Source organism: Nestor notabilis, unplaced genomic scaffold (assembly GCF_000696875.1).
Source record: "Nestor notabilis isolate BGI_N333 unplaced genomic scaffold, ASM69687v1 Scaffold36569, whole genome shotgun sequence".
In the NCBI taxonomy this organism is placed as follows: domain Eukaryota; kingdom Metazoa; phylum Chordata; class Aves; order Psittaciformes; family Psittacidae; genus Nestor; species Nestor notabilis.
In genome coordinates, this window is record NW_009945709.1 from 1 (window position 1) to 11,666 (window position 11,666).

At 39.6% G+C, this 11,666-nt stretch overlaps 1 protein-coding gene across 1 annotated transcript; it reads left to right on the forward strand.

Annotated features, from left to right (window-relative positions):
• Nucleotides 1-1,057: 1,057 nt before the first annotated feature.
• LOC104400100 (putative short-chain dehydrogenase/reductase family 42E member 2) lies at nt 1,058-10,262 on the forward strand (the record flags this gene model as incomplete). The annotated part of the gene is made up of 11 exons (XM_010022977.1): nt 1,058-1,441; nt 1,933-2,028; nt 2,446-2,503; nt 3,292-3,410; nt 4,369-4,444; nt 5,894-5,976; nt 7,155-7,292; nt 7,923-7,988; nt 8,656-8,719; nt 9,423-9,496; nt 10,113-10,262. Coding segments are annotated over exons 1-11 (1,263 nt in total), but the record flags the coding sequence as incomplete, so codon positions are not given.
• Between the last annotated feature and the right edge of the window lie 1,404 nt (nt 10,263-11,666).

Consider the following 11,666-nt stretch of genomic DNA (forward strand, 5'->3'; position numbering starts at 1 on the left):
CGGCGTGTTTCCCCGGGGAATTTGCAAGTGAGATGCAGAGAATAGCTCGGGAGCTCGGGTGACACTTAATCTTTCATTGCGGCACGGGGAAGGGTACGGGTGACGGGACATCGGTATCCGCAGCCTCTAAATGCCTCCTCTTTCAGCGATCAGCCCTTGACCACTGCGGAGGGAAAGAACGTCCATGCTCAAAAAATAAATGGTTCACTATTACCTGTCTCCTACTGTACTCATCGACCCCCTTGGTCACGTAGCGGTTATTTCACTCTAGATCCCCCCAAAAGCTGTGTTCTCAGATGCTAAGCATCAGGCACTCCCTTTTCCTTCTGAAATCCTCATGCACCACGGTGTATTCTCAATTTACATTTAACTGCTGCTGCTTAGAAAAGAGTTGAAAATACCACTTTTCTCAAGATGTCTTTAGGACCAGTGGAAGAAGCATTGAAGATTTCTTTCGCTCTAGGGGATGTTTTGTTTTGCTGCTGTTCTGCTCAGCCCTGCTTGCTTGTTTTTAAGCATAGAAGCTTAAATGCAATTTGTTCATTGTTAGAGTTTTCCTGACAGTTCAAGATTTCAAGCTCAGGTGTGGCCCCCTATTACACCTGAGCCCTAAAGGCCATCTCAGAGCTTGTGATGCACACCAGAAGGAACTAGGACCAGGAGATGCATTTCACATAGGCAGCAATTTCTTTTCTGCTAATAAAAAGTTATGGTCTGTACCATTATTCTGATTTTGACCCATTTGTGGAAAATATTTGGATTCATGTTCTCTGCATTAGGACCGTTTGTTAATTATTTTCAGTTTTATTATTCTGGATACCATTTGCAAATAAATACTTAGTCTAAAGCATGCAACCTTTGTTATGTAGATTCCGGATGCTGTCTTTAATATATAGTAAATAGACATTTTAAGTGTTTGTAGAATGTGAAAATTACAGTTAAGCAAACTCTTAAACCATCGAAGAAGAACATTGAAATGGGTTTTTTAAAGACATTTTTGAAATCTGGACATGTTGCAGCTAGTGTTTTGCTCTTGTCTTTCTCTCTCTTAAATAGGTTGCATTAAAGTAAAACTTTGCTGCCGTGAATAGAGCTTCTTAACATGAAACTCACTGGGATTGTCTGCATCCACGAGCAGTATGGAGCAGTTTCAACATGGAGGAGAAATTGTTACATGTGTCTTTTAATAGCAGACAGCATTTCGCTGAGTGAAAACATACTGAGTGGAGTAGCAACACCCTGGCACCAAGCCTCTAACTCCAAAGTGAATGGATATGCTGGAGCGCTGAATGAAACCAGGATGAGAGCAGTGGTGACAGGAGGTGGAGGCTATGTTGGATGCAAGCTGGGATGTATTCTTGCCAGCAGAGGAGCTTCTGTTGTTCTCTATGACATACAAAAGCCTATCTGGGAAATCCCCAATGGAGTAGTGTTTATCCAGGTATGATCAATCACATTTCATAACAGTCAAAGTTAGTTCATTTGCCGTTTCCATAATGTCTTACTAGTTTTCCCAGAACCCAAATACCCAATTGCAAATCATTCCAAATTTCAATAACCTTTTTAATTATGTGAATATCTCACATGATTTTTGGTCAACTGATTTTAGTGTATGTGAAATACGGAAAAAAACAAAACCTGCAATGTGTAGCACAGGATACCCACTCCACCTCCTGACTCTGAAGTACTGCCCTTAGTTCAATCATCTGTAGAATGAACACAGGAGGATTATGAGGCTTAATGAATATTTTTAAAGTCCTTTGAGTTCTATGGAAGAAAAGTATAATTATTAGCAAGTACTGAAATGGGTCTGGTTTTCAGTCCCAGGATGCACAGTAAGTACAATTATACATATGCATTCCCTCTGTGTATGACAAACACTAACCTGCAGCTTCAATTTCAAGTCCAAATATCTTTTCTTATGTATTACAGGCAGACATCAGGGACTATGATGCCCTATTTGCAGCCTTTGAAGGGGCTGACTGTGTGTTTCATGTAGCTTCATATGGAATGTCAGGAAGAGAGCAAGTGAGTCCAAACAGTTTTGGGTTTGTTTTTTCCTGTGTGACTACCCACGCCAAGGATGAGAGACTTGATGCTGTAACACTGCATTTTAGATTTCTTCTCCTCAGATTATCCTGAGAGCCTGAACCATATCATGCTGCTTTGGTAATTGGTCAGTGCAAACTGGTGTGCCAGCTGCAAGCAGTCTGCTTACAGGACTGTTTCCCTAGTTGTGAAATTATTTCCTCCCCATTAAAGGTTCCATCAGCACGCTGGGAAGGTTTTTGAGTTGGAAATGGCATTGAAGAGTTCTGAAACAGTGGGAGGATAAAAGGAAAGACAAGGGAGGCTGGTTCCCTCCAAAACCCTGATCCTTCCCTAAACCTGCCACTTTGGTGTAAGGTCACAATGTGTAAATGCACGATTTCTTTATTTTCCTAGTTGCACAGAGAAGAGATTGAAACGGTAAATATCCATGGAACAAGATTCGTCATTGATGGTATGTATCTAACTTTGCCACTTGGGTGTTAGCATAGCACATCAAAATGCTACAGCACTTAGAAGCAGCCAGTTGGCTTTTTTGGCACATGCTATTCTTCACCAAATACTTCGAAATTTTTGGCAGAAAATGAGGAAAAATGTCATATGGGGGTGGTGATGTTATGCTCAATTCTGCGATGGGGTGTGATAGAAGAGCAGAACTGTGTAGTTTAACTAGTTCAGCTTTTCGTAACTGTGCTTGCCCTGATGTCAGGATCTGTATCCATGTAAGGTGGTAACTACTTCCATGTGTATTTTGTAGTAGTAAACCTCCTTGCAGCGTGTGCACAGGATGTGGGCAGCCCTTGAAGCGTGTGGACTCTAGCTTCCTGCCTGGCTGGAGCTGAAGCTCATCTCAGTGGGCTGGCAGCAGCCCTCCCAGAGGCACAACGTTGGCTTGCAACATCCAGATGAGGATGTGCCAGATTATAAAGCACCTGGTTCTGTTTCCCTGGCAGTGTCCAAGGCCAGGTTGGACAGGACTTTGAGCGACTTTTTCTAATGGAAGATGTCCCTGCCCATGGCAGGAGGAGTGGAACTAGATGCTCTTTAAGGTCCATTCCAACCCAAATCATTCTACACTGACGTCTTCTCTTTAAATATGCTTCACATTTTAAATAACCCAATTATAAAATGGAAGGATTTGCCTTTTTAAGATTTGACAGTTTCTCAAAAAAAGGTCATACAAACTTTTTTCCATATTGTTTCATTTTCCACTGAACTAATTTACCTTATACATTGCTGCAGCCTGCAAGCAAAGGAACATTGCCAGATTGGTATACACCAGTACAGTAAATGTGGTGTTTGGAGGGCTTCCTATTGAAGATGGTGATGAGGAAACTGTGCCATATTTTCCAATTGAAAAGGTATTTTGGTTGTATTTTATTTTTAAGTATCTACTTTCTTGTTTCTGAAGAAGCCTGGAGTTTTCTTGACCATGTTTTACATGATGCCAGAATCCAGGCACACAAAGAAGAAAGAAAACTCTTTACACTCTCCATAGACACTATTCACAGCCTTGACACATCAGTTTTATGTACATTGCAGTATATATTTCTTTGTTTCCTATGAAGGCTTTGATTTTGGAAAATAACTCATGCAGTGTCCCATTAACATTAATGAAATTCCACCTTGACTTGGGGATTGTGTTATATGGCTTGGTGCCTCTTTAGCCATTTATTATTTATATGATTTTTTTCTGTTTCTCTCTTATCGAAGATGATACATATTCCACATAGGGCTGATATTGAAAAACAGACTATTTTTATATGGTTTTATTGATTTTATTAAAAAAAGGAGAAAGTACTTTTGGATGCTTTGCATACACAGTTGTTTTTTGTGTCCCTACTCTCTCCATCAGGTACTTCACAGTCTTTCAAGAGCAGAGATGGATAGAGAAAATGTTGAATGGTATTTGCAATAATATGTCAAATAATATTTTCTATGGGACAGTGCCACAAGAAAGTGAACAGGATAACTCAGACCAATCGTAATGTCTTCAGAACTTGGCTTTTGACTTTTCCGTTACCTGAAAAGAAATCCAGATTACAAACTAGTGATCGGTTACATTCTTGGCAGCATTCAAAGCATACATATATTAACTGCTTCTCAAATGTGCTGAAATTAATTAACAGGATTTGCATAAACAAAAATGCTTGCTTACCTTAGCAATATGCATGTGGTTTACGCTAAACTAATACCCCATGGCTTCTGTATTTTGAGGTATCTGTTGCAATCTGCTAAGTAAAAACTAGTGGGGAAGAGATGTCCCTCTGCCCTGTCATTTCAAGAACAGATAAAAACATATTTGCTTTTTCTCTGTAGCATGTTGATCATTATTCCAGAACCAAATCAATTGCAGAACAAATGGTACTAGCAGCTAATGGAACTCCACTGGCAGGTACTTTCATCTTAGCATGAATTCATAGTAGAACTTACTCTTCCTCCTCTTGTTCCTCACTAACATCCTGTATTCTGTATCAATCCTAGTGGACAAGATTGTCCAGCAAATATGAAATCAAGTTATCTACCTCTCTCATAAACTGAAATATTTTCACTTAAAAATCACTTTTAATTGGTTTTAAGTTCACACAGTTTGCCTAAAAGGTTTTAGCACGGTAGCAATGAGTTCACTATGTTAACTGACAAGATTAAGACAGCTATAAATTAAACAAGGACGAGTGTTTAATGTCACTGTATTATGCACCATCAGTAAAACATGAATGCTGATTAAATTGTTACCCACCTCCTCCCAGAGTTATATATTAAAATCTGAGGAAGCCACCTGATACTACAGCCTGGAATTATTTATTAGTGCTTCCCAAAGTTTTCCGTGTTGAGGAAGCCAGTTATACACTTGAATACTTAAGTTCTCCTGTGGGATACTATAACTGCCAGTGCAAAACAAATTAATGTAAAGTGCAACATGATTCTGTGTGACCAAGTGATACTGAGCTAAATTTAGCTGTAGACAGCTTAGAGACTTTCTTCACATGATACTTGCAGAGGGCTATAAAAGACATAAAGTCATTGATGGGCATTCCATCCCAACAGAATCCTTTTGTTTAAAAAATAAAATGGGGTTTGGTTTTTTTCCCTTATTTCCCCAGTAGCTCTTCACATCAAAGACTCTCTTAATTTTAGAAGGAATACACAGTTCTGCATTTGTCAACGAAATTAGAACCAGTCAGTGTTCCAAATATCCCATTTTGATCCTGCGCCGTAGCAGAATTGAGTATTTTGAATGTTTTCAAGGACTATGAAGAACAGTTCTTGGCAGATGATGAACCAGCCAACTGATATACTTGGGAAGTGATAGGATTTTTAGGATGGTCCTTACTTTCTCCCACTGCAATTATCAAGAGCGTCTGCAGCAGCTCTAGTGGGAGCTGGCTATGCCTACTGTTGAGAGAACCTTTCACCTCTACCTTGTATTCGTAGCAATTCACTGTCTCCCATCAGTAATTCTGTATGAAATTAGTTAGTTTCATTCCACTTTCCTACCAACAACTTGCTCACTGCAGCAAACTCATCACCATGGTTGGCACGTTCATTCACTGCTGGTCACAGAGACAAAGGACTGCTTAGAAAGAGGGTTTGAAATTTCTGGTAATTCCTCGGAATCAGAGTATGCTGGCAGGACTTCTCTGAAGCTTATCTTGCTATTTTGCATGTTCTGATTCTGCCACATTAATGTCAACTACTAATGAACACCTTTTTGTATGTATTATTTTTTAAGATGGTGAAGTTAATTTATTTCAGAGTAAGTTCTGCAAAGTCTCTGGTTCATACAAAGAGATAACATAGTAATGTGAAAGTCACTTAAGAATGATGTTATCAATTCTTTTAGGAGGTGGAATACTCTATACATGTGCTCTTCGCCCACCAGGAATCTATGGACCAGAAGAGCAAAGACACTTGCCAAGGCTAGCAGTATGTATTTTAATTGTTTAATCAGTAGAATTTTCTATGATATACAGCAACATCTCTTATTTGTGTTATAAATTGACTGAATGTATTGGGCAGCAACTCAACAGTTCAGTTATCTGCTGAGGATATTCTAACAGGCACTGTATTTTATCTGTAAAGAATATATAATACATTAAAAAAGCCCTTTTTTGAAATACAAACACAGGTAAATCCAGCTTTATAACTTAATATCTACTATAATTGTAAGATTGAGGCCAATCTATGATATTTCAAATGTCTGTTTGCATGCAACTTGCACCAAATGGTTTAAAATATTCATGAAAATAGATACTGCAAAATATATTCTTTCCAGTCTCAACTATTAACAGCTTTCAATATCCAAGGAAACAAGCACAGTTGAAAGCACCTTCTGGTACTGAAGGGCAAGCAAGTGGAGGTGCTCACGTTCTACTCTTTTTCATTTGCTCTCTTTTAAATTGTAGGCCTCGTAGAGTGTTCAGAGTGTGACCCCTGTAGAATTGTATGAGTTCCTGATTTTAAAAGCAGCGGTACAATACAAAGTTTTGCACAGCTTTTAGGAAAGAACAGATTCCAGCTTAACACATAATAAACATATTTTATTTATATACAAAATATACTTTTATAATCTTCTGAATAAAATCAATTTTAAGAAAGGCACACGTCGTTTTAGTTAAACCTGAGATGTTTGCTTTTGTAAATTTCCTTTCAATATTTTAAGCTTATTTGTTATGAGCCCATTTTAAGGCATTATATAACTGTCACATCTTGCAGTTTCTAAAAGGTACCTGTTAAATGACAATTTTGACACCGAGCACCACCTTCCATTATTTCCCAGCAGAAGCGATATGTTAAATTTGATCCAATTTTGTGAACACTTTTGATCCATTCAGAACTTAATCTTACCTTTCCACACAATATTTTATTTATACTTAGAACAAAATTGGGGTTTTTTGTAAATTCAGGACACAAGATGTTCTTTGATCCTTCCTCATGAGCTGTATTTTTAGAGCTCTTTATACTTCTCTTGGTTCTTTTTAGTCAATTAGTGGGGGAGGTTTTGAGTAGAGACAAATTTACATTTAGCTGGACAAGAAAGGGCACTGTATCTCATTTTAAAACCTATCATCTTGCTTTGGTTTCATGTTTGTTTATGTCTACAGAAGAATATCAAGAGAGGGTTACTTAACTTCAAGTTTGGGGATTCTTCTGCTAAAATGAACTGGGTGCATGCAGAGAATCTCATACAAGCTCAAATTCTAGCTGCTGATGCTCTCACCTCTGGAAAGAACTACATTGCTGTAAGTGAACAATAAGAGCACCACACTTTTCATTTGACAGTGGATCCTGCCACTGTATGCTGTACTGCAGTAACTACTCTAGTAGCAGTAATTAATGTTTATCTTATTTGCTTATGTTGTCTGTGGGCTAAGTTGACAAATGTGCTATGAACAGTGTGAGACCTGGCAGCATGGGCTGTGCAGCGTGTTAAGAGTTGGAATATTCTGTTATGTGAGAGTATCTCCATCTTTGCATTTTTGTCATACAGCATTTGCCATTTCTAGAAGATGAGCAAAGAATCTTTGCTGTGTTGGAAATAAAACTGGAAGCTCGGGTGGATTTATCCCCCATTCCTCTCTATATAGAATCAGACTTACTTAATGTTTTGAACTATGATAATCAGACATTTGTAATAAATAATTTACACCAAGGCATGTTAATTGCTTAAACTACTCACCCACCCATTTCATTGCACACATCAGTGCAACTGATTGAAATGCCTGTAGATAGTTCGTTGACTTGTTTGTACAGCCATGCATATCTTATATTGCTGTATTATTTACAAGCTATTCATAAGGAGTGAGATAAAGAAGTCAATACATACGAAGTGTGATTTTTACTAACTTGTCTCTTCTCTACCTCTTTAACAGAGTGGCCAGGCGTATTTCATTAATGATGGTGAAAAGTTCAACCTTTTTGAATGGTTAACTCCACTTGTACGTACAATATACACTTTATCTCCAAATACATTGATTTCTCTGCCTGTATACAACTCCAGCTCTTGCGTGCAGGTTACATCTGGTGTGTTTGCTTTGGGTGTAAGAGTCCCATTCTGAATGGGGCTTAATTCCTGCTTGTAGCCCAGTGTGAGTAGTGCCATAACAAAGCCTACTGAAAATACTACATTAAAGCAACTGTCTTCTCTGAGACAAAAGGACCCCCTAAACCAGCATCCTCTTTTGAGTTCCCATTATCTTCACTTCTGGGGCACATACCTGTTAAGAGTGGCAATTTTGGGTAGACATAAAATATAAATCCTAATTATTAATCTGTAATATCCATTCTTTTTGAAAGATCATGTTATTGTTAACGATGGGCTCAAACCCATAAATATGCCACAATGTTAAATTAGGTATCAGCATGCCATGACATTTCAATCAATTATTATTAACTTTTCCCCCTTTTTAAAGACTGAAAATGAGAGTGTCTGTGCATGTGGCATTGAACTGAAATCCCCCAACAAATGAAAATTCAAGTAGTAACAGCAATGATGAATGTTTCTGTTTTATCAGTAAATTATTTCCACAAGTATTTTCTGTGTTGGAACTTTAAAACTTGTTTGAGGTTTTTGATTTTTTTCACTGGTTTTAAAATCTTTTTCAGTTTGAAAGATTAGGCTGCAGTACGCCATGGATACGTATTCCTACTTCCTTAGTTTATGCATCAGGTAACAACATTTTCTCAACATTTCTCTTTCCTGTCCACACTACCCTTGTTCCTAATTGTAATAAAATGTTGGGTTTTCTTAATTTGCCCACAATTTTCATTTACATGTATAAAAATACTATGCTGCGGGCTCATCTAGTGTGTGGCAATTAGGGGTGAAGTTCAGCTCTGTGCAGCGTGTTGAAACCAGAATGATCTCTTATTTAAGCCCCACAAAACCATGTGTAGGACTTAACAGATGTATGACTTGGTGGGGTTAATAGTATAAATATAACAAGTTAAATGTAAAAATCATGACCTCGTGAAATACACTGAAGAGTATCTGCTTTGCTGCTTGGGTAGATTTCTTGTTCTCCTGTATCCCGTGCTCCCTCTGGTATCACCCCCCATGTGCAGCCAAGACAGAATCTTACTCTGAGTATTTTGTTGTTACCACATTATGAAGCCTCATGATCATTTCACTAGAGCTGTCACCAACCCTCCAACCCCTTTCCACACAAGCACCCTCATTCAGGCTGGCCAAAGCATTAAGATTAAATCCAACCCCTTGTGAGCAAGTAGCCCCATTGATGTTAGTACTGGTGCCCCAAGCTCTTGGGTAAGTGACTGTCCTTCACTATCATATGCAGTGCAAGATAGGCCAAAATTATCACTGCATAGCAATTTACTATTCTTACCTCAAGTGGAAATCTTCTGTTTTGTAGCCTTGGTAATGGAATACCTTTATCTGATGCTGAAACCATGTGTTGAACTGTCCCCACTGCTGACCAGAAATGAGGTAAAGTCTTTGTAAACTCCCCTTAATTCTCACAGGACAGTTAAATACATACTAATGCTGAGGTAGGATTTAAGATTAAGCCAGTAGAAAGTAAAACCCACCCAGTACTGCTACAACCTCCAGTGTCCAGGGCAAATGTATGCATCATGTATGTTTTAGGTAATATATTATGCTCCTTACCATGATCTTTGGAAAGAGAAGAGCTTATGTTTACAATCTGGGAGAGGCTACTTCAGTTCTTCCTGCCAAGGCCCAGTATCCTGTATGGCTTTGGCTGGGCAGTTGGGCCCGAATTACTGAAGATACTTAATGCACCTCAGAGATGGCTTTTAGCTGCCTCCATAGGTACCTAAACAAGAGTGCAGAATGTTTTTTGTGGATGCTTTCAAGACTAGAAGATTCTGCTCTGCAGCTTTTACTGACAATTTGGGCTTTTGATATTCTTCTGTTGAGTGAGCAATTTTAAAGAGATGTGACATATGTCAACAGGACTGATATGATGTTGGGGAGGGTTATTTTACATTTCCTTTAACTCCCTCTGTGCTATCATTTATGGACTTTCTTCCAACTTCCTGTGTATTCATCTCTTTGTACCTTGACTCTTTTTGCCCTGCAGGTACTCAACATTTCCATAACTCACACATTTCGGATAGCCAAGGCACGGACTCAGCTGGGGTACAGCCCAGAGAAGTTCACATTTGCTGATTCTGTGGACCATTACCTTAAAACCAAAACAGAAGCCCGGAATCATCACATCTTCTTCAAAGTTTTGCTTTCTTTAGTTGTTAGTTTAAGTTTGATCTTCTTTTCTTTACGGTTTGATGGCCTTTCAGTTTTGCATTTTTTTAAGGAAACACAACGCTGACTTGCACAAACTGCATGTACTCAGTCACAGGACTGCTCCCTGCGCCGTTCTGAACTCCACAACACTTACTGGCCCCAATGCAATAAACAGGCAGTTATTTTCAGATTTAAACCCAGTAACAAGTAGCTGTACTTGACAAATAAAACTACAATAAACAATTACAGCCAAATCACTGAAACATGCTGGAGTCAAGACTGTTGCCCCTGTTTATTTCACACCCAAACCCCTCAACTTTCCAAGTGGATTGCTGAAGTAAATGAGAACATGCAGAAAGAACAAGAGCTACAGTCATCCTGCAGTGCTTCAGGGGTGAAGAAACACAGCTAAAATAAGGAGAAAGGCTGACCACAGCTGCTACCATGGCTCACTACCTTGGAGAGCTATGAACAAGCAAAGGGACTGACAGAACACATTATTGTTAATACCAGGCGTACAGAAACTGTTCAGTGTGAAGTTCCTTTGTGAATTAGCTGTACCACTGCATATGAGGAAAAATAAAGGTGTACTTGAAACTTTGCTGAAGTGAGCCCTGTGTCTCTGTGAACACACAAAGACTGTTCTAGAACCACTCCCTGCTTACGCAGGGGTGCAAAGCCACCCGTGGCACCACCTCCCTGCAGTCGCAGGCCTGGCAGGTTCATGCAGGTATGGTTTTACATGAGTCATCTCTCTATGTCCTGTAGTTACTGAGAACAACAACTAATAATAAAGTTTAGTTCCTTATCAGCTGAACTTAAGGTAAACAATGTTTTTGCACCTGATCTCTAAAGCAGTTTTACAACAGCAAATCGCTGCAGTAGCTAAACTGAACAGTGTGCTTTTGGAGTTAGTGTTCAGCTAAAATGGGCCTAAAGCACTAGTTTGAAAACCCCACTCCCCCCCATCCACCTGCTGATTTATCACGAATTCCACCCCACCTGCAACCTTTTCCAGCCTGTGTCATGGCAGGGGGGACACCATCAAGAGCATGATATGAGCAGAGAGAACCTGGGAAATGAGACAGCAGTGGGGATATGATACAAGATCTAAGACGAATCAAGGTCTGGAGACAGATTTGATAACTTTGGAGGTGAGAGCGCTAGGAGCAGGGCAGGCGGCAGAGGCCAGGCACCACGCTGCGGGTTGAGGGTGCAGTTACCCAAACAGCACGGGACAGCAGAGCTGCCCGAATGGGCATTTCTGGTGGTGGTTGCACGCAGACGCGCTCGGAGCGGAACGCGCTTCGCCCCGCACTTACATCATTTGCTATAGTTTGATTTCGAGGCGCCTGACAGGAAACCCCCTACAGCCCCCAACCCGAGCGGC